At 45.8% G+C, this 26141-nt stretch overlaps 1 protein-coding gene across 1 annotated transcript in view; it reads right to left on the bottom strand.

Annotated features, from left to right (window-relative positions):
* The window catches only part of LOC131702705 (zinc finger protein 501-like), a 6857-nt gene extending 1857 nt beyond the window's left edge, over positions 1 to 5000 (bottom strand). Inside the window, exons 1-2 of the mRNA XM_059004493.1 lie at positions 4876 to 5000; positions 41 to 434 (exon numbers count right to left, since the gene is read on the bottom strand). Coding sequence (XP_058860476.1) covers positions 41 to 404 — 364 coding nt within the window. The 5' untranslated portion in view covers positions 405 to 434; positions 4876 to 5000. The remainder of the gene's footprint in view (positions 1 to 40; positions 435 to 4875) is intronic.
* Between the last annotated feature and the right edge of the window lie 21141 nt (positions 5001 to 26141).

Genomic DNA, 26141 nt, shown 5'->3' with positions numbered 1-26141 from the left:
AATCTTGAATGACAAATGTCACAGCTAGGGAGTCACTCACCTGCTAGACTGCATTCTGAATGTGACCGCTTGTCTTCCTTTCCAGAACCTTGCTCTCTCACACAGATTCTCTCCAGCACCACACTACACTCCCACAGGTGTACAGGCTCCAGCTCAGGGATGTTTGGTTTGAAGTCCTCGGATTCTTCCTTCCCTGGTTTCATATGGTCAGACTCTAGGTTCAGGGGCTCCTGTTTAATTTCAAACACATCTTCTTGTTTAACAAAAAGGGGTTCTTCTGTCTGGGGGATCTGCAATTCACTGTGCTCAGCTTTAATGTCGGATACCTCCATCAGACAGCAGTCACATTGCATCTCACAGAGCTCCTCTTTAATATGGACAGATTCCATCTCCACACTGTCCATGACAGCACACACGACTGTGTTTAGAAGTTGCTGAAAAAAAGAAAGCATTTATTTATTTATTTATTTATTTACAGTACTACTAAGGCCATTCAAGGGACCGACAAAATCTGGCCTTCACAGCAGGGGTGGCTTTACTATTGAAGGGACATCGGATTGATTGTAATAAGTTTACAATAAGTCATTTTGTCCTCGGATCTTAAATTTAGAATTTTTTACAAAACATGATGTGTGATACAATGTTCTAGACACTTTCTCAAACTGCATATTTTTTAATATTTACACAAACATTGCAACATATCTGAGGCCTAGTTACTTTTTTGAGGTGCAGGCAAACTACCGATAATACCTCCAGGTTTACACTGATCAACGAGGCCGTCAATACACTAGATTCACCATCGATAATACCTCCAGGTTTACACCGATCAACAAGGCCGTCAATACACTAGATTCACCATCGATAATACCTCCAGGTTTACACTGATCAACGAGGCCGTCAATACACTAGATTCACCATCGATAATACCTCCAGGTTTACACTGATCAACGAGGCCGTCAGTACACTAGATTCACCATCGATAATACCTCCAGGTTTACACTGATCAACGAGGCCGTCAATACACTAGATTCACCATCGATAATACCTCCAGGTTTACACTGATCAACAAGGCCGTCAGTACACTAGATTCACCATCGATAATACCTCCAGGTTTGCATTGATCAACAAGGCCGTCAATACACTAGATTCACCATCGATAATATCTCCAGGTTTACACTGATCAACGTCCCTGGTCGTGTTATTATAGCGCAGATTTCAGCAGATCTGCAGACCAGCACAGCTTTGAAAAGTTACTGCGGGAGGCTGGCTGCGTCTGTGAACCACAGAGACAATGCAGAGATCACAAGTGACCTGCTATTCGCAATGCAGATAACCACTAAAACTACTGCTGTTAGCTGAGGCGAACAACATCTTATCATAAGAACATAAGAAAGGTTACAAACGAGAGGAGGCCCCATTCAGCCCATCTTGCTCGTTTGGTTGTTAGTAGCTTATTGATCCCAGAATCTCATCAAGCAGCTTCTTGAAGGATCCCAGGGTATCAGTTTCAACAACATTACTGGGAGTTGGTTCGAGACTCCCACAATTCACTGTGTAAAAACATGCCTCCTATTTTCTGTTCTAAATACCTAGAGTCCTGTGTTTTTTGCAAATACGAAATAACATGAAATGTAACTAAATAAAACGACATGTAAATATAAAAAGGAATAACACAAAAAATCATTATAAAACAACAAACACAGTGACATTTTTAAATTGCGAGGTTTATACATAAATACTTGAAAAGAATACATGCAATCGTAGTTAACACAGTGCGACTAATCATAACACAGTCTGAAGGGAAACAGAAGCTCTGGGCAGATGGATAATTTGGAGCGAGTCTTTTGGGAATAAATTGTGATGGAAGAGAAGAGATGTTTGTTTGTAAAATGCCCGAACCGCTCATAACAATTAAACAACGCTGCAAAGAATTTGAGCATGAGGGGATGTGTGCAGCTGACGGTGACAAAATAATGATGTGCAGATTGTGCAACTGTCGGCTGGAACGGGCGTTGAAACATGCCGTAGCAATAGCAATAGCTGTTTATTACTTTTGAGAAAATAGGACTTGTTTACTTGTACGGTATTTTGTATTAGTTTGGTAGTTCTGTGTTTTATTGCAAGTGGTGTATACTTTGCACTGGAGCAAATGCTGTTGTGGTTTTGAATGGATTTGAATGAATCTGCTTTGCTTAGTGTTTAAATACTGAGAAACCCCGAGCTTGCTGTGTACTGGAGCCCTGCTTCAGTGCAATGGGATTGAAATACAAATCATACTGTTTATGTGTAAACATGTATTTTTTAAAATGTTGTCTCACTGTATTTTCATAGAGGTCATGGGCAGTATTTACTGTAAATAGATTAAAAAGAGTGGGGGACTGTACATTACCGTTACTGCCGCTAATGAGAAATTATTTTTCTGAGAGGTCTGTTTGTCAGAATGTTTTTAAAAAATCAGATGTTTAATACAAAATATGCATGTAGTTCAAACATGACGTGTACTATTATTGATATACATTTATTTGAGTTGTTTTTAATGTGTATCTGTAATAAAACGACATTTGTGACAAATAAAACAAAAAATTATTTAAAAATAAATAGAAAAAATAATTTCACATGGCTCTATAAATACCCCTTTACCTAATCTCCACACACATACATAATTAAATGAGATGTAAAATAATAATAATAACAACTTTAAAAAATCCCTAGACAATGTTGTTTATCACCTTAAAATAAGTACTACATAAATAAATAGAGTGTGTTCTCATCGCAATTGGCGATCAAAGAAATAATGAAGTAAAAGAGATCAAATCAATAAATAACAATGGCATATCCTCAAAGTGATTACTGTGAAGTCATGTGCATTGCCAGTGTTATTAGGGGATGCTGTGTTGTGTTTTCAAGCGCTTCACTAAGCTGCGCTGCAAGGTTTGGAGACGCGCTTCTCTGGAAGCTGCGTGTGACGTCAGAATCACAGCAGCCAGCTAGATCAGGGCGGGCAATTCCGGTCCTGGAGGGCCGGTGTCCCTCCTGGACTTCGTTCCAACTGACCAATGAAGCTGCTAATAAGCACTTAATTAGTGCAATTAAGTAATTTAGGAAGGCTGTCTTAGGAAGGTTGTCTTCATAGACAGATACTTCAACTCAATGGAGTTGAAGTGTTCGTGAGAGCCTCTAGCACAATATTAAGGCTCCATTTGGGGAGAACAGTCCTCCTAGGAGGGCGTGATCACCGTGCGCCTTTAAGGAAATGGGTAGCCAAAAATGCGCACCCGGAGACATAGAATCTGCGGGGGCATGGCAAGCAGAGATAGCCGCTGAATACACCTGCAAGGTGGAAGGTGACCGTCCAGCACCAAGCAGTTCCTGCAGGAACTGCAATATGACTGGCCTAGGGCAAGTGATGGGGTCAAGGTTTCTAGCCAGACACCAAGCTTGAAAATATTTCCACTTATAGGTATACAAAAACCTAAACTGCATGGCAGTAAAGAAAAATCACACACACACACACACACACACACAACAGCAAGGCTGTGAGGGTAAAACAGCGGTCACCACGGCAGCGCGTGTGACTGATTTTAAACAGCGCACCGAGTAGGCGGGCTGAGACAAGCCAGCAGAAGCCGCTCAACAGCGGGGCCAGCAGTGCTGGGTCCCGGAGGAAATAACGCTATATATATATATTTAAAACTGCAAGGCAGTCAAGAAACGAAAATACACCCTCCACGCAAGCTGTGCGGGTAAAAATAGTTGCCATGGCAATGCGGGTAACTGATTTTGTTTTGTTTTTACCAGCCTACCAGCGAGTAGGGGGGCTGAAACAAGCCAGCGTAAGCATCTCGACAGCGGGGCTCAGCACAGCTGGATCCCGATGGAGGAATCGCGCTTGTATCGTTTTTCCAGCAGTCAATTCCACAGCGGGGCACGGCAGAGCCGGGGCCCGGTGGGGGAACACGTGTCTCTTTTTTCTTTTAAACTGCAACATTATTATTATTACATTCCTTAGCAGACGCCCTTATCCAGGGCTACTTAATAGCAGCGGAAAGCAGAAAACAGCGATCGCTGTAAGGCTTTCAGCAGACAGCAATCGCAAAGCGATGTGCGCCTGCACTATACCGTGCAGCACCACGAGGTATGCGCTAGCAGCTCAGTGCCTACGCAATGCGAGCAACGTGCACAGCACTGCACGTCCTCGAATGTTCCAGACGCCTTGCGCAGCGGGAGCGGAACTGCGTACACTGCGCTCTGTGCGTAACTTTTGGAAAGGAGCAACGAACACCTGCGCCTTGTATGCGCTGTGAATACTGTTCTACGTACACTGCGTACTGGGACCAAGTACCGTGTGCGTAAAGCTCCTACGCTGGCGTCGGATAATACGCAGCCTGTGCCAAGAGAATCAGGCTATGCGTGCGTCGCAGCACCAGAGGGGACGCTACGCGAAGTGCGTACCCAGACTGCGTGGTCAACACACACACACCTGGTCAGCGCGAAGCGTGAACCTGAGGGGGGGGTGAAGTTTTTGTAAGCAAACATTACAGTATATAAGAAGCAAGGAAAGAGAGACAGCACACCGAACGCACATGAACCGACACACCGCAGCGGTCAGGTTCGGCCGCCGGCTCCGCTCGGACGGGGATACGGTAGTACCTAGCCCCGAGGAAGGGAGCGCGGCTGGCCGCTGAAAGACAGAAAGACAAAAGACTCGGTCTCTTTTTCAAGAGTCGTTGATTCCGGGAAAGCGGCAAGCCAGCTCTCACCAAGCACAGAATCACAACGCAACTATCTGACCACTTGACAAACTATTTTTTTTTCCTCTTACGTGCAGTCTGTTATGTCTTAACTTCTGCGTCTGAACAAAACATGTTCACTTACCAGAAAGGTTGTATAAATCAAAATTGTCGCTTTCAATCCGGTTAAAAACAGACCCAATCCGCCATGATTCTCAACAACTTCTCTTCACAACTCCGGAGCGCGAGCAACTGTTCCATGAGGACTGAGCGCGCCTGGAACGTACCATTCACTCACCAAGGGAACCAAACATATATAGATATATATATTGAAACACACAAAAAAATAAAAATAGATCACACACACTATACATGTTTTGTTATATAATCTTCAGTTCTTTGTATAACAAACTACATATTTATGTTTGTTTCACAAAGACATTTCCCCCACCGTATTTATTTACTTGGATTGGTCCAAATCAAATTCTGCCTGCCGGCTGGAAGGGAGAGGCGGGAAACGAGTAGCACTGTTAATTCAAACGGGCGTGATTCGAGTGGATGCTAACTCATTCAATTCAATTATTATTTTTTATTTTTTTGGTATGTTTGTTTGTTTGTTTCTTTAAAAAAAAATAAATACAAACAGAATCCCTCACATATATTTTGTTAAATGTAGAAGCTGCATCTCCCTGTTGCAAGTTAGTTTCAGTCATGATGGGCAAGACAGCAAACTGATAGTAGGTGCTTGGTTGACAGGTGCTTTTGTATCCGAGGCTGCACACATTTGTGATATCGCCAGAGGAATAGTTAAAAGCTATATACATGGCTGGGCAAGTGAACCTTCGTGTTGAGGTGACCGATTCATGCACAGCCTCCCACTTTCTGCACCTTATTGATAGCGAGTGAATCAGTTTTCTGCATCCCTGTACATATAACACAGTGGTTTTCAAAAGGAGACAACTTAAAAACTACTGTGTTGCCTGCACAATGACTGCATTTTTATTTAAACCCCCCCCCCCAATGCATTTGCATTAAACACAGCCGTATGTCTCTTTTGAGAGCTGCAGAACTGCAGGTTTTTTGTATGGGATCACATTTTGATGACAGTGGCATGCGTTATGCATGAATGCAATTCTGCAAGCGAGTGCTCTCAGGTTAGACTTTTACCCTTGCAGCGCACGATGTATGCAATGTGCCTGGTTGGTGTTAAACACGGCTGTAAATGTACTTCTGCTACTGCAGGTGTGAACAAGGCAGAAGAGGACCTTGTGGCAGAGATAGCTGGTCTTGTCAGAGAGAGTATTGGTCCAGTGGCAGCCTTCCGGAAGGCCATTTTCGTGAAGCGTTTGCCAAAGACTCGTTCCGGAAAGATCCCTCGCTCCACGCTCTCCGCACTTGTGAATGGCAAGCCTTACAAGGTAATCTGGGGCCTTGGGGCAAGATCTGTTGGGCCGAGGTTTTGTATTTTGCTGTAGTTTGTGTTGTTAGGTAACATGTATCTGAACATAAAACAGAAGTAGTCTACAGTGTACTCTTCTATAGGACCAATATGGCGCATTCCTGTGTGTATATAGTACTAGATTCTATATATACAAAGACCATTTTGAGTTGGTCATTTGAATGGCTATAAACCATGCTTGACTCGTTGGAAAGGATCTGAACCCTAAGTAGAGATTTGTGGATGTTAAAATGAAGGTCTTGGTTCCACAAAACAACTGCTTCATCTGCAGTCCAGAACAGTCCTTTTTATGAGTTTAATTAGGAAACAGAATCAGCTCAAAATAAAACCTGAAAACTTCAAGTCCTAATTATAAGTAAGCAAGCAGTGGTGTGAGCAGGGCAAAATGTGCAACAAATGCCCCACCCCCGGCACAGGTTTTTGATGTTTTGTTAGGCCATAGAATGTATGCTACTGTCAGAAATTCTGGGATTATCCAGTCCAAAATTGGTTAACCCTTTGCTTCCCAGTGTCCAATATATTTGACGTTGAGAAAATAGGCATACAACAGGTATGGTAACATACCCAGGGCAGTAAAAGGTTAATGATAGAATGAGCAAGATAATGGTAGAATGAACTGGATTATCCTAGAATTTCACATTTTAAAAACAATGCAATCATTGTCATTATTACTGTTATTATTGTATTTTCTTTCAGATAACGCCTACCATTGAGGACCCAGTCGTGTTTGAAGAAATAGAAGAGGTCCTTCAGCAGAAACCGTAACTGCCATAATCATGAATATCAAGCAAGAATCCGACTTCTTTACTGCTGAGCAACAATCAGACGTACTGGTAACTTTAGAATGAAGACATGCATGCCATGGAATAGAATGAAGACATGCATGCCATGGAATAGCTCAGAATATACAAGTGTATTGCTGATCGCCTAGATCCCTTCTGTCTTAATTAAGAGATGAGTCTTGATGGTTGTGTAACTATGAGGCACTATCTCCTGATTTTACTTTAACTGAAATGTCCAGCTTTTAATGATATTTCCTTTTTTTAAAGATTTAGTTACATGTATTGTGCAATGTTTCTGATCTTAATTGCAGTATTTCACACGTTTTAAATCACTGACCTTTTGACACATCCTGACAACTGCGTTTAGATGTATCTAGTATTGCACTGCTGACCGTGGAGTGTTGATAGCAGGGTGAGAGACACAAGCATGCAAAGAGAAAGCCAGCACGGAACAGGGGCAGTCGTGCAAAACACCCTCTCAGGTGTGTCCCCTAGCTCATGCATTACACAAGATGGGCAGAGAGAAATCTGTTGCTTTTCATTTTCACGCACTTGTATTAAAGCAAATTATTTTCAGCTGGAGATGTTCCTAGTAATCCATGCTTACTTTCCCTGATTGTAGTATATTCTGCTAAACTGTCCGTAATGTTGAGATGCATTATAGACAATCGATGGCTTATTAAGCAGTACTGCCTGTAAATACTGTTTGATTGCCTTTTTAAATTGTAAAACAGGATTGGGATGATTTGAACAATCTTTTATGGAACATTATAAAATTAAATGCAAAAGCTCTTTTTCTTTTATCTTAGTGTTAAATCCACCGTGAAGAATACAGAAAATAAAGTTTGCTACATTTTTTAACATGTTGTGCCTTTTTTGTGAATGTCTTTCTGGTTCTGACAACTACACCTGATACACAACTCACTAAAATGATTGAGTTCAGATTTCTGCTCGCCTTGCAGTGCTCTGTTAAGGGTTCCCCAGCACTAAGACTGGACAACTCGGATCTACATTGACTTCTACTCTAGCATTTACACAAATCTGACATCCTGTATGCTTCATTAGTTCAGAGCCTGAATTATACACACTAAAGTCAGGGACAGTATGTAGTGGTTAACAATCATATTGCTTCTAGTTCCAAATTTGTACTTTTGAGTGTTGGAAGTTATGGAAGAAACATTCTTATTTTATAGCATATGATATAATTTGGCTTCATACATATTTAACAAATGCATATACAGTATTGCTGATAAAAAAGGAACAACAACCAATCTGCAGACCTGCTTTGAGAAATGACAGGCCCCATTCCAGGATGATGCCAATGATCTGACAAACAGTGTAGGAAGTGGCAACACATACCATGAGGGTGTATTACTTCATTTTTTAATGACGTTATGAGGTTAAACTAAGAGAAATGAGACACGGTAAGTTAGCAATGGCAAAAGCATGGACAAACAAAAAGGGTAGAAAACGTTAGATAACGTTAACCCAAAACACTACTTCAGATTTAGCACAGGGACCAGGACAAGAGGGTGTGACTGGAAGTCTAGCAGGTATCAGGAATAACACAGGGAACATTAAAAAACAATTCATTCTGCCCTATTAGATGAGATGACCCCAGTGGGGTGAACGTCTGCTCATCCCAAACTACTGCAGGGAATCTGTTTTCATTCTACAGTCGTGTCAAGTGACTTCCAATGTCTGTTGCTTTTTAGCGCACCCCTGTCTGTTTTAGCATGTTTGCAAACATTCTGGGTCTTTCTGGGTTCAGTTGATTCAATATTGAGTCATTATCGTTCTCTAAAGCTGCCTTTACCTGGCTTTAAGCTGCTTGGAGCTTATCTGGAGAATCCGAAATGCCAGGACTCAAATCATGTAATCTCTCAACACCGGTGGCTCCAGTTGAAAAGTGACATTGTCACATGATTTGAATGGTGGAAGGCTGTTCAGTCCTGGGACTGGGATCAGGTAATCAGTATGGGAGCAGTAGAGCACAGGACCTCTCTGAATGATTGAATAGAAAATGTGAAACAGCAATTAAAATGACATGTGAAGCTACCTGCTCCGAATGGCACCAACCAGCTGCTTGCCAAATTGACTGACCTGCAGCCAGCAACTTGACCTAGAAGACACCACTGAGGTGAAATGACCCAAGAAGTGTAACAGATAAGGCACAGAAACTGAGAACTATAAAATGTGTTTCTTTCAAAACTGCACATTTCAGACCTGTGTAGCTCATGGAAGTGCAGCTAGATTTGAATACACAGTGATACACATTCTAGAAGATAAAACTCTGTAATATTAACGAGAATTACTTTTTAATTCTAAATATTGTTCACAATAACTGGTTTTAGCCTCACAATTAGTTTTACGCATACGTTTAAGAAGCAAATGCGCTCCCCTGGACACCCCTACAAGATGCCCATCAAAGTGCACTTCTTGTAGGGTAGGGTGAAAATAGAGACCCAGGCTCTGTTTGCCTTTTATGAGAGAACACTACAAAACATATTACCCTGATAAGCAAATCTCACTTGAAATAAAATTGATTTTAAAAATGAACCTTACCAATATAGGTGCCACACTGGTAGGTAATATTTGTCGGTTGAATTTTTCAAAATACAGGTTTTAAAACTAAAAATAATAAAACACTCTGAAATTCAACAAGCAGGGCCTCTAGCAGTGCTTAATGGCTTCACACAGCAGAGTGTTGGCTTTCAAACACGCGGGGTCAAGCCAGCAGTAAAGCATGCCTGCCTGTTTCAATCCTGCACGGATGTCAGTTTCTTGACCAGTAAAGCACCATCCAACCACAGGTCCACGTGCGGAAGCAGCACAGCTTGATCACAAAAATAATACGAAACAGTTAAAGCCCTAACTATGCGTAACCCTTGCTAGCTACCTGCAATTACTAATGAGGAACCAGATAAATCTCCCATCAGTTGTGAAACGTACATCCTGGGTCTGTCAATGGCAGATTCCTCAGTCAGAAACTCTTTCTGAACGGGTGTGTGCTAGCAACATGACTGGTGTCTGCGGTCCCCGCTACCCTGCCTGCCTGCCTGCCTGCCTGCCTGCCTGGCAGGGGTGCTCACACCTCTAGCTCCTCCCAGTCCGGGCAGTGGAAGTGGTTGAGTTTCTCACGCTCCAGGTTGGAGATATCCACTTTGGGCACCTCGGGGCCCTGCATCAGGAGCTTCTTCTCGGGGAGGGATGCAGAGGTGGGTGGTGGCAGGGCTAGCTCGATCTCCTCGGGTTTGGGCAGGTTTCTGATCAGATTGATGTACTCGCGTTGGTTGTTGATGCTCTCGTCGGTCGGGCTGCGTTGACAGAGAGAGATGACCAGGACTGCTAGCACTGACAGCAGGATGATGATCAGATACAGGGTGCCCCTGGAGCCTGGAGACAGAGACAAGAGTACAAGCACAGAGGTTTCGGTCAAAATACTCCAAAGCGTACCTTTCAAGTTTCTAAATAAACAACCTTACTTACTTATAAGTATGTGCACTTATATCCTGTATACACACCCGGTCCAGGTGCAGATCAAATAGAATTGCATGTCTAATTATGATGCCACTGTGGAAGGCTTCTTGTCTGCTTCACTGCACTGTGAGTTCTGGACTAGCTCCCTGTTGTGAATGAAAGGAGGATCAAATGAAAATGTCCAGAGTATAAGTGTACCCCCAATTCAACTGATCATGATCAGAGACACACAGGAGAGACACCAGCAACATGATCTGAGACACACAGAGACACAGCAACATGATTTGAGACACACAGGAGAGACACAGAAACATGATCAGAGACACACAGGAGAGACACCAGCAACATGATCTGAGACACACAGGAGAGACACAAGCAACATGATCAGAGACACACAGGAGAGACACCAGCAACATGATCAGAGACAGACAGGAGAGACACAGAAACATGATCAGAGACACACAGGAGAGACACAGAAACATGATCAGAGACACACAGGAGAGACACCAGCAACATGATCAGAGACAGACAGGAGAGACACAGAAACATGATCAGAGACACACAGGAGAGACACAGCAACATGATCAGAGACAGACAGGAGAGACACAGAAACATGATCAGAGACACACAGGAGAGACACAGCAACATGATCAGAGACACACAGGAGAGACACCAGCAACATGATCAGAGACACACAGGAGAGACACCGCAACATGATCAGAGACACACAGGAGAGACACAGCAACATGATCAGAGACACACAGGAGAGACACAGAAACATGATCAGAGACAGACAGGAGAGACACAGAAACATGATCAGAGACACACAGGAGAGACACAGAAACATGATCAGAGACAGACAGGAGAGACACAGAAACATGATCAGAGACACACAGGAGAGACACAGAAACATGATCAGAGACACACAGGAGAGACACAGAAACATGATCAGAGACACACAGGAGAGACACAGCAACATGATCAGAGACACACAGGAGAGACACAGAAACATGATCAGAGACACACAGGAGAGACACAGCAACATGATCAGAGACACACAGGAGAGACACCAGCAACATGATCAGAGACAGACAGGAGAGACACAGCAACATGATCAGAGAAACACAGGAGAGACACCAGCAACATGATCAGAGACAGACAGGAGAGACACCGCAACATGATCAGAGACATGCAGGAGAGACACCAGAAACATGATCAGACACACAGGAGAGACACCAGCAACATGATCAGAGACACACAGGAGAGACACCAGCAACATGATCAGAGACACACAGGAGAGACACCAGCAACATGATCAGAGACACACAGGAGAGACACAGCAACATGATCAGAGACAGACAGGAGAGACACAGAAACATGATCAGAGACACACAGGAGAGACACAGCAACATGATCAGAGACAGACAGGAGAGACACAGAAACATGATCAGAGACACACAGGAGAGACACCAGCAACATGATCAGAGACACACAGAAACATGATCAGAGACACATAGGAGAGACACTAGCAACATGATCAGAGACACACAGGAGAGACACAGCAACATGATCAGAGACACACAGGAGAGACACTAGCAACATGATCAGAGACACACAGGAGAGACACAGCAACATGATCAGAGACACACAGGAGAGACACCAGCAACATGATCAGAGACAGACAGGAGAGACACAGCAACATGATCAGAGACACACAGGAGAGACACAGCAACATGATCAGAGACAGACAGGAGAGACACAGAAACATGATCAGAGACACGCAGGAGAGACACAGCAACATGATCAGAGACAGACAGGAGAGACACAGAAACATGATCAGAGACACACAGGAGAGACACCAGCAACATGATCAGAGACACACAGGAGAGACACAGCAACATGATCAGAGACAGACAGGAGAGACACAGAAACATGATCAGAGACACGCAGGAGAGACACAGCAACATGATCAGAGACAGACAGGAGAGACACCAGCAACATGATCAGAGACAGACAGGAGAGACACAGAAACATGATCAGAGACACACAGGAGAGACACAGCAACATGATCAGAGACAGACAGGAGAGACACAGAAACATGACCAGAGACACGCAGGAGAGACACAGCAACATGATCAGAGACAGACAGGAGAGACACAGAAACATGATCAGAGACACACAGGAGAGACACCAGCAACATGATCAGAGACAGACAGGAGAGACACAGCAACATGATCAGAGACACACAGGAGAGACACCAGCAACATGATCAGAGACAGACAGGAGAGACACCGCAACATGATCAGAGACATGCAGGAGAGACACAGAAACATGATCAGACACACAGGAGAGACACCAGCAACATGATCAGAGACACACAGGAGAGACACCAGCAACATGATCAGAGACACACAGGAGAGACACCAGCAACATGATCAGAGACACACAGGAGAGACACAGCAACATGATCAGAGACAAACAGGAGAGACACAGAAACATGATCAGAGACACACAGGAGAGACACAGCAACATGATCAGAGACAGACAGGAGAGACACAGAAACATGATCAGAGACACACAGGAGAGACACCAGCAACATGATCAGAGACACACAGAAACATGATCAGAGACACACAGGAGAGACACTAGCAACATGATCAGAGACACACAGGAGAGACACAGCAACATGATCAGAGACACACAGGAGAGACACTAGCAACATGATCAGAGACACACAGGAGAGACACAGAAACATGATCAGAGACACACAGGAGAGACACAGCAACATGATCAGAGACACGCAGGAGAGACACAGCAACATGATCAGAGACACACAGGAGAGACACCAGCAACATGATCAGAGACAGACAGGAGAGACACTAGCAATATGATCAGAGACACACAGGAGAGACACAGCAACATGATCAGAGACACACAGGAGAGACACTAGCAACATGATCAGAGACACACAGGAGAGACACCAGCAACATGATCAGAGGCACACAGGAGAGACACAGAAACATGATCAGAGACACACAGGAGAGACACAGCAACATGATCAGAGACACACAGGAGAGACACCAGCAACATGATCAGAGACACACAGGAGAGACACAGCAACATGATCAGAGACACACAGGAGAGACACCAGCAACATGATCAGAGGCACACAGGAGAGACACAGAAACATGATCAGAGACACACAGGAGAGACACAGCAACATGATCAGAGACACACAGGAGAGACACAGCAACATGATCAGAGACACACAGGAGAGACACCAGCAACATGATCAGAGACACGCAGGACAGACACAGCAACATGATCAGAGACACACAGGACAGACACAGTAACATGATCAGAGACAGACAGCAGAGACACCAGCAACATGATCAGAGACACGCAGGACAGACACAGCAACATGATCAGAGACACACAGGACAGACACAGTAACATGATCAGAGACAGACAGGAGAGACACCAGCAACATGATCAGAGGCACACAGGAGAGACACAGAAACATGATCAGAGACACACAGGAGAGACACAGCAACATGATCAGAGACACACAGGAGAGACACTAGCAACATGATCAGAGACACACAGGAGAGACACAGCAACATGATCAGAGACACACAGGAGAGACACCAGCAACATGATCAGAGGCACACAGGAGAGACACAGAAACATGATCAGAGACACACAGGAGAGACACAGCAACATGATCAGAGACACACAGGAGAGACACAGCAACATGATCAGAGACACACAGGAGAGACACAGCAACATGATCAGAGACACGCAGGACAGACACAGCAACATGATCAGAGACACACAGGACAGACACAGTAACATGATCAGAGACAGACAGGAGAGACACCAGCAACATGATCAGAGACACGCAGGACAGACACAGCAACATGATCAGAGACACACAGGACAGACACAGCAACATGATCAGAGACACACAGGACAGACACAGTAACATGATCAGAGACAGACAGGAGAGACACTAGCAACATGATCAGAGACACACAGGAGAGACACAGAAACATGATCAGAGACACACAGGAGAGACACCAGCAACATGATCAGAGACACACAGAAACATGATCAGAGACACACAGGAGAGACACTAGCAACATGATCAGAGACACACAGGAGAGACACAGAAACATGATCAGGGACACACAGGAGAGACACCAGCAACATGATCAGAGACACACAGTAACATGATCAGAGACACACAGGAGAGACACAGCAACATGATCAGAGACACACAGGAGAGACACAGAAACATGATCAGAGACACACAGGAGAGACACAGAAACATGATCTGAGACACACAGGAGAGACACCAGCAACGTGATCAAAGACACACAGGAGAGACACAGCAACATGATCAGAGACACACAGGACAGACACAGTAACATGATCAGAGACAGACAGGAAAGACACCAGCAACATGATCAGAGCCACACAGGAGAGACACAGCAACATGATCAGAGACACGAAGGACAGACACAGCAACATGATCAGAGACACACAGGAGAGACACCAGCAACATGATCAGAGACACACAGAAACATGATCAGAGACACACAGGAGAGACACTAGCAACATGATCAGAGACACACAGGAGAGACACAGCAACATGATCAGAGACACACAGGAGAGACACTAGCAACATGATCAGAGACACACAGGAGAGACACAGCAACATGATCAGAGACACACAGGAGAGACACCAGCAACATGATCAGAGACAGACAGGAGAGACACAGCAACATGATCAGAGACACACAGGAGAGACACAGCAACATGATCAGAGACACACAGGAGAGACACTAGCAACATGATCAGAGACAGACAGGAGAGACACCAGCAACATGATCAGAGACAGACAGGAGAGACACAGAAACATGATCAGAGACACACAGGAGAGACACTAGCAACATGATCAGAGACACACAGGAGAGACACAGCAACATGATCAGAGACACACAGGAGAGACACCAGCAACATGATCAGAGACAGACAGGAGAGACACAGCAACATGATCAGAGACACACAGGAGAGACACAGCAACATGATCAGAGACACACAGGAGAGACACTAGCAACATGATCAGAGACAGACAGGAGAGACACCAGCAACATGATCAGAGACAGACAGGAGAGACACAGCAAAATGATCAGAGACAGACAGGAGAGACACAGAAACATGATCAGAGACACGCAGGAGAGACACAGCAACATGATCAGAGACAGACAGGAGAGACACAGAAACATGATCAGAGACACACAGGAGAGACACCAGCAACATGATCAGAGACAGACAGGAGAGACACAGCAACATGATCAGAGACACACAGGAGAGACACCAGCAACATGATCAGAGACAGACAGGAGAGACACCGCAACATGATCAGAGACATGCAGGAGAGACACAGAAACATGATCAGACACACAGGAGAGACACCAGCAACATGATCAGAGACACACAGGAGAGACACCAGCAACATGATCAGAGACACACAGAAACATGATCAGAGAAACACAGGAGAGACATTAGCAACATGATCAGAGACACACAGGAGAGACACAGCAACATGATCAGAGACACACAGGAGAGACACTAGCAACATGATCAGAGACACACAGGAGAGACACAGAAACATGATCAGAGACACACAGGAGAGACACAGCAACATGATCAGAGACACGCAGGAGAGACACAGCAACATGATCAGAGACACACAGGAGAGACACCAGCAACATGATCAGAGACAGACAGGAGAGACACTAGCAACATGATCAGAGACACACAGGAGAGACACAGCAACATGATCAGAGACACACAGGAGAGACACTAGCAACATGATCAGAGACACACAGGAGAGACACCAGCAACATGATCAGAGGCACACAGGAGAGACACAGAAACATGATCAGAGACACACAGGAGAGACACAGCAACATGATCAGAGACACACAGGAGAGACACTAGCAACATGATCAGAGACACACAGGAGAGACACAGCAACATGATCAGAGACACACAGGAGAGACACCAGCAACATGATCAGAGGCACACAGGAGAGACACAGAAACATGATCAGAGACACACAGGAGAGACACAGCAACATGATCAGAGACACACAGGAGAGACACAGCAACATGATCAGAGACACACAGGAGAGACACAGCAACATGATCAGAGACACGCAGGACAGACACAGCAACATGATCAGAGACACACAGGACAGACACAGTAACATGATCAGAGACAGACAGCAGAGACACCAGCAACATGATCAGAGACACGCAGGACAGACACAGCAACATGATCAGAGACACACAGGACAGACAGAGTAACATGATCAGAGACAGACAGGAGAGACACCAGCAACATGATCAGAGGCACACAGGAGAGACACAGAAACATGATCAGAGACACACAGGAGAGACACAGCAACATGATCAGAGACACACAGGAGAGACACTAGCAACATGATCAGAGACACACAGGAGAGACACAGCAACATGATCAGAGACACACAGGAGAGACACCAGCAACATGATCAGAGGCACACAGGAGAGACACAGAAACATGATCAGAGACACACAGGAGAGACACAGCAACATGATCAGAGACACACAGGAGAGACACAGAAACATGATCAGAGACACACAGGAGAGACACAGCAACATGATCAGAGACACGCAGGACAGACACAGCAACATGATCAGAGACACACAGGACAGACACAGTAACATGATCAGAGACAGACAGCAGAGACACCAGCAACATGATCAGAGACACGCAGGACAGACACAGCAACATGATCAGAGACACACAGGACAGACACAGTAACATGATCAGAGACAGACAGGAGAGACACCAGCAACATGATCAGAGGCACACAGGAGAGACACAGAAACATGATCAGAGACACACAGGAGAGACACAGCAACATGATCAGAGACACACAGGAGAGACACTAGCAACATGATCAGAGACACACAGGAGAGACACAGCAACATGATCAGAGACACACAGGAGAGACACCAGCAACATGATCAGAGGCACACAGGAGAGACACAGAAACATGATCAGAGACACACAGGAGAGACACAGCAACATGATCAGAGACACACAGGAGAGACACAGCAACATGATCAGAGACACACAGGAGAGACACAGCAACATGATCAGAGACACGCAGGACAGACACAGCAACATGATCAGAGACACACAGGACAGACACAGTAACATGATCAGAGACAGACAGGAGAGACACCAGCAACATGATCAGAGACACGCAGGACAGACACAGCAACATGATCAGAGACACACAGGACAGACACAGTAACATGATCAGAGACAGACAGGAGAGACACCAGCAACATGATCAGAGACACACAGGAGAGACACAGAAACATGATCAGAGACACACAGGAGAGACACCAGCAACATGATCTGAGACACACAGGAGAGACACCAGCAACGTGATCAAAGACACACAGGAGAGACACAGCAACATGATCAGAGACACACAGGACAGACACAGTAACATGATCAGAGACAGACAGGAGAGACACCAGCAACATGATCAGAGACACACAGGAGAGACACAGCAACATGATCAGAGACACGCAGGACAGACACAGCAACATGATCAGAGACACACAGGACAGACACAGTAACATGATCAGAGACAGACAGGAGAGACACAGCAACATGATCAGAGACAGACAGGAGAGACACAGAAACATGATCAGAGACACACAGGAGAGACACCAGCAACATGATCAGAGACACACAGAAACATGATCAGAGACACACAGGAGAGACACTAGCAACATGATCAGAGACACACAGGAGAGACACAGAAACATGATCAGGGACACACAGGAGAGACACCAGCAACATGATCAGAGACACACAGTAACATGATCAGAGACACACAGGAGAGACACAGCAACATGATCAGAGACACACAGGAGAGACACAGAAACATGATCAGAGACACACAGGAGAGACACCAGCAACATGATCTGAGACACACAGGAGAGACACCAGCAACGTGATCAAAGACACACAGGAGAGACACAGCAACATGATCAGAGACACACAGGACAGACACAGAAACATGATCAGAGACAGACAGGAAAGACACCAGCAACATGATCAGAGACACACAGGAGAGACACAGCAACATGACCAGAGACACGAAGGACAGACACAGCAACATGATCAGAGACACACAGGAGAGACACCAGCAACATGATCAGAGACACACAGAAACATGATCAGAGACACACAGGAGAGACACTAGCAACATGATCAGAGACACACAGGAGAGACACAGCAACATGATCAGAGACACACAGGAGAGACACTAGCAACATGATCAGAGACACACAGGAGAGACACAGCAACATGATCAGAGACACACAGGAGAGACACCAGCAACATGATCAGAGACAGACAGGAGAGACACAGCAACATGATCAGAGACACACAGGAGAGACACAGCAACATGATCAGAGACACACAGGAGAGACACTAGCAACATGATCAGAGACAGACAGGAGAGACACCAGCAACATGATCAGAGACAGACAGGAGAGACACATAAACATGATCAGAGACACACAGGAGAGACACAGCAACATGATCAGAGACAGACAGGAGAGACACAGAAACATGATCAGAGACACGCAGGAGAGACACAGCAACATGATCAGAGACAGACAGGAGAGACACAGAAACATGATCAGAGACACACAGGAGAGACACCAGCAACATGATCAGAGACAGACAGGAGAGACACAGCAACATGATCAGAGACACACAGGAGAGACACTAGCAACATGATCAGAGACAGACAGGAGAGACACCGCAACATGATCAGAGACATGCAGGAGAGACACAGCAACATGATCAGAGACAGACAGGAGAGACACCAGCAACATGATCAGAGACACACAGGAGAGACACCAGCAACATGATCAGAGACACACAGAAACATGATCAGAGACACACAGGAGAGACATTAGCAACATGATCAGAGACACACAGGAGAGACACAGCAACATGATCAGAGACACACAGGAGAGACACTAGCAACATGATCAGAGACACACAGGCGAGACACAGAAACATGATCAGAGACACACAGGAGAGACACAGCAACATGATCAGAGACACGCGGGAGAGACACAGCAACATGATCAGAGACACACAGGAGAGACACCAGCAACATGATCAGAGACAGACAGGAGAGACACTAGCAACATGATCAGAGACACACAGGAGAGACACAGCAACATGATCAGAGACACACAGGAGAGACACTAGCAACATGATCAGAGACACACAGGAGAGACACCAGCAACATGATCAGAGGCACACAGGAGAGACACAGAAACATGATCAGAGACACACAGGAGAGACACAGCAACATGATCAGAGACACACAGGAGAGACACTAGCAACATGATCAGAGACACACAGGAGAGACACAGCAACATGATCAGAGACACACAGGAGAGACACCAGCAACATGATCAGAGGCACACAGGAGAGACACAGAAACATGATCAGAGACACACAGGAGAGACACAGCAACATGATCAGAGACACACAGGAGAGACACAGCAACATGATCAGAGACACACAGGAGAGACACAGCAACATGATCAGAGACACGCAGGACAGACACAGCAACATGATCAGAGACACACAGGACAGACACAGTAACATGATCAGAGACAGACAGCAGAGACACCAGCAACATGATCAGAGACACGCAGGACAGACACAGCAACATGATCAGAACACACAGGACAGACACAGTAACATGATCAGAGACAGACAGGAGAGACACCAGCAACATGATCAGAGGCACACAGGAGAGACACAGAAACATGATCAGAGACACACAGGAGAGACACAGCAACATGATCAGAGACACACAGGAGAGACACTAGCAACATGATCAGAGACACACAGGAGAGACACAGCAACATGATCAGAGACACACAGGAGAGACACCAGCAACATGATCAGAGGCACACAGGAGAGACACAGAAACATGATCAGAGACACACAGGAGAGACACAGCAACATGATCAGAGACACACAGGAGAGACACAGCAACATGATCAGAGACACACAGGAGAGACACAGCAACATGATCAGAGACACGCAGGACAGACACAGCAACATGATCAGAGACACACAGGACAGACACAGTAACATGATCAGAGACAGACAGGATAGACACCAGCAACATGATCAGAGACACGCAGGACAGACACAGCAACATGATCAGAGACACACAGGACAGACACAGTAACATGATCAGAGACAGACAGGAGAGACACCAGCAACATGATCAGAGACACACAGGAGAGATACAGAAACATGATCAGAGACACACAGGAGAGACACCAGCAACATGATCTGAGACACACAGGAGAGACACCAGCAACGTGATCAAAGACACACAGGAGAGACACAGCAACATGATCAGAGACACACAGGACAGACACAGTAACATGATTAGAGACAGACAGGAGAGACACCAGCAACATGATCAGAGACACACAGGAGAGACACAGCAACATGATCAGAGACACGCAGGACAGACACAGCAACATGATCAGAGACACACAGGACAGACACAGTAACATGATCAGAGACAGACAGGAGAGACACAGCAACATGATCAGAGACAGACAGGAGAGACACAGAAACATGATCAGAGACACACAGGAGAGACACCAGCAACATGATCAGAGACACACAGAAACATGATCAGAGACACACAGGAGAGACACTAGCAACATGATCAGAGACACACAGGAGAGACACAGAAACATGATCAGGGACACACAGGAGAGACACCAGCAACATGATCAGAGACACACAGTAACATGATCAGAGACACACAGGAGAGACACAGCAACATGATCAGAGACACACAGGAGAGACACTAGCAACATGATCAGAGACACACAGGAGAGACACAGCAACATGATCAGAGACACACAGGAGAGACACCAGCAACATGATCAGAGGCACACAGGAGAGACACAGAAACATGATCAGAGACACACAGGAGAGACACAGCAACATGATCAGAGACACACAGGAGAGACACAGCAACATGATCAGAGACACACAGGAGAGACACAGCAACATGATCAGAGACACGCAGGACAGACACAGCAACATGATCAGAGACACACAGGACAGACACAGTAACATGATCAGAGACAGACAGGAGAGACACCAGCAACATGATCAGAGACACGCAGGACAGACACAGCAACATGATTAGAGACACACAGGACAGACACAGTAACATGATCAGAGACAGACAGGAGAGACACCAGCAACATGATCAGAGACACAAAGGAGAGACACAGAAACATGATCAGAGACACACAGGAGAGACACCAGCAACATGATCTGAGACACACAGGAGAGACACCAGCAACGTGATCAAAGACACACAGGAGAGACACAGCAACATGATCAGAGACACGCAGGACAGACACAGCAACATGATCAGAGACACACAGGACAGACACAGTAACATGATCAGAGACAGACAGGAGAGACACAGCAACATGATCAGAGACAGACAGGAGAGACACAGAAACATGATCAGGGACACACAGGAGAGACACCAGCTACATGATCAGAGACACACAGTAACATGATCAGAGACACACAGGAGAGACACAGCAACTTGATCAGAGACACACAGGAGAGACACAGAAACATGATCAGAGACACACAGGAGAGACACCAGCAACATGATCTGAGACACACAGGAGAGACACCAGCAACGTGATCAAAGACACACAGGAGAGACACAGCAACATGATCAGAGACACACAGGACAGACACAGTAACATGATCAGAGACAGACAGGAAAGACACCAGCAACATGATCAGAGACACACAGGAGAGACACAGCAACATGATCAGAGACACGAAGGACAGACACAGCAACATGATCAGAGACACACAGGAGAGACACCAGCAACATGATCAGAGACACACAGAAACATGATCAGAGACACACAGGAGAGACACAGCAACATGATCAGAGACACACAGGAGAGACACAGCAACATGATCAGAGACACGCAGGACAGACACAGCAACATGATCAGAGACACACAGGACAGACACAGTAACATGATCAGAGACAGACAGGAGAGACACCAGCAACATGATCAGAGACACGCAGGACAGACACAGCAACATGATCAGAGACACACAGGACAGACACAGTAACATGATCAGAGACAGACAGGAGAGACACCAGCAACATGATCAGAGACACACAGGAGAGACACAGAAACATGATCAGAGACACACAGGAGAGACACCAGCAACATGATCTGAGACACACAGGAGAGACACCAGCAACGTGATCAAAGACACACAGGAGAGACACAGCAACATGATCAGAGACACACAGGACAGACACAGTAACATGATCAGAGACAGACAGGAGAGACACCAGCAACATGATCAGAGACACACAGGAGAGACACAGCAACATGATCAGAGACACGCAGGACAGACACAGCAACATGATCAGAGACACACAGGACAGACACAGTAACATGATCAGAGACAGACAGGAGAGACACAGCAACATGATCAGAGACAGACAGGAGAGACACAGAAACATGATCAGAGACACACAGGAGAGACACCAGCAACATGATCAGAGACACACAGAAACATGATCAGAGACACACAGGAGAGACACTAGCAACATGATCAGAGACACACAGGAGAGACACAGAAACATGATCAGGGACACACAGGAGAGACACCAGCAACATGATCAGAGACACACAGTAACATGATCAGAGACACACAGGAGAGACACAGCAACATGATCAGAGACACACAGGAGAGACACAGAAACATGATCAGAGACACACAGGAGAGACACCAGCAACATGATCTGAGACACACAGGAGAGACACCAGCAACGTGATCAAAGACACACAGGAGAGACACAGCAACATGATCAGAGACACACAGGACAGACACAGAAACATGATCAGAGACAGACAGGAAAGACACCAGCAACATGATCAGAGACACACAGGAGAGACACAGCAACATGACCAGAGACACGAAGGACAGACACAGCAACATGATCAGAGACACACAGGAGAGACACCAGCAACATGATCAGAGACACACAGAAACATGATCAGAGACACACAGGAGAGACACTAGCAACATGATCAGAGACACACAGGAGAGACACAGCAACATGATCAGAGACACACAGGAGAGACACTAGCAACATGATCAGAGACACACAGGAGAGACACAGCAACATGATCAGAGACACACAGGAGAGACACCAGCAACATGATCAGAGACAGACAGGAGAGACACAGCAACATGATCAGAGACACACAGGAGAGACACAGCAACATGATCAGAGACACACAGGAGAGACACTAGCAACATGATCAGAGACAGACAGGAGAGACACCAGCAACATGATCAGAGACAGACAGGAGAGACACATAAACATGATCAGAGACACACAGGAGAGACACAGCAACATGATCAGAGACAGACAGGAGAGACACAGAAACATGATCAGAGACACGCAGGAGAGACACAGCAACATGATCAGAGACAGACAGGAGAGACACAGAAACATGATCAGAGACACACAGGAGAGACACCAGTAACATGATCAGAGACAGACAGGAGAGACACAGCAACATGATCAGAGACACACAGGAGAGACACTAGCAACATGATCAGAGACAGACAGGAGAGACACCGCAACATGATCAGAGACATGCAGGAGAGACACAGCAACATGATCAGAGACAGACAGGAGAGACACCAGCAACATGATCAGAGACACACAGGAGAGACACCAGCAACATGATCAGAGACACACAGAAACATGATCAGAGACACACAGGAGAGACATTAGCAACATGATCAGAGACACACAGGAGAGACACAGCAACATGATCAGAGACACACAGGAGAGACACTAGCAACATGATCAGAGACACACAGGAGAGACACAGAAACATGATCAGAGACACACAGGAGAGACACAGCAACATGATCAGAGACACGCGGGAGAGACACAGCAACATGATCAGAGACACACAGGAGAGACACCAGCAACATGATCAGAGACAGACAGGAGAGACACTAGCAACATGATCAGAGACACACAGGAGAGACACAGCAACATGATCAGAGACACACAGGAGAGACACTAGCAACATGATCAGAGACACACAGGAGAGACACCAGCAACATGATCAGAGGCACACAGGAGAGACACAGAAACATGATCAGAGACACACAGGAGAGACACAGCAACATGATCAGAGACACACAGGAGAGACACTAGCAACATGATCAGAGACACACAGGAGAGACACAGCAACATGATCAGAGACACACAGGAGAGACACCAGCAACATGATCAGAGGCACACAGGAGAGACACAGAAACATGATCAGAGACACACAGGAGAGACACAGCAACATGATCAGAGACACACAGGAGAGACACAGCAACATGATCAGAGACACACAGGAGAGACACAGCAACATGATCAGAGACACGCAGGACAGACACAGCAACATGATCAGAGACACACAGGACAGACACAGTAACATGATCAGAGACAGACAGCAGAGACACCAGCAACATGATCAGAGACACGCAGGACAGACACAGCAACATGATCAGAACACACAGGACAGACACAGTAACATGATCAGAGACAGACAGGAGAGACACCAGCAACATGATCAGAGGCACACAGGAGAGACACAGAAACATGATCAGAGACACACAGGAGAGACACAGCAACATGATCAGAGACACACAGGAGAGACACTAGCAACATGATCAGAGACACACAGGAGAGACACAGCAACATGATCAGAGACACACAGGAGAGACACCAGCAACATGATCAGAGGCACACAGGAGAGACACAGAAACATGATCAGAGACACACAGGAGAGACACAGCAACATGATCAGAGACACACAGGAGAGACACAGCAACATGATCAGAGACACACAGGAGAGACACAGCAACATGATCAGAGACACGCAGGACAGACACAGCAACATGATCAGAGACACACAGGACAGACACAGTAACATGATCAGAGACAGACAGGATAGACACCAGCAACATGATCAGAGACACGCAGGACAGACACAGCAACATGATCAGAGACACACAGGACAGACACAGTAACATGATCAGAGACAGACAGGAGAGACACCAGCAACATGATCAGAGACACACAGGAGAGACACAGAAACATGATCAGAGACACACAGGAGAGACACCAGCAACATGATCTGAGACACACAGGAGAGACACCAGCAACGTGATCAAAGACACACAGGAGAGACACAGCAACATGATCAGAGACACACAGGACAGACACAGTAACATGATTAGAGACAGACAGGAGAGACACCAGCAACATGATCAGAGACACACAGGAGAGACACAGCAACATGATCAGAGACACGCAGGACAGACACAGCAACATGATCAGAGACACACAGGACAGACACAGTAACATGATCAGAGACAGACAGGAGAGACACAGCAACATGATCAGAG

This window comes from Acipenser ruthenus, chromosome 30 (assembly GCF_902713425.1).
Source record: "Acipenser ruthenus chromosome 30, fAciRut3.2 maternal haplotype, whole genome shotgun sequence".
Lineage (NCBI taxonomy): Eukaryota > Metazoa > Chordata > Actinopteri > Acipenseriformes > Acipenseridae > Acipenser > Acipenser ruthenus.
Note: the sequence above shows the minus strand (reverse complement) of the source record. Positions and strands in the feature narration are given on the sequence as shown.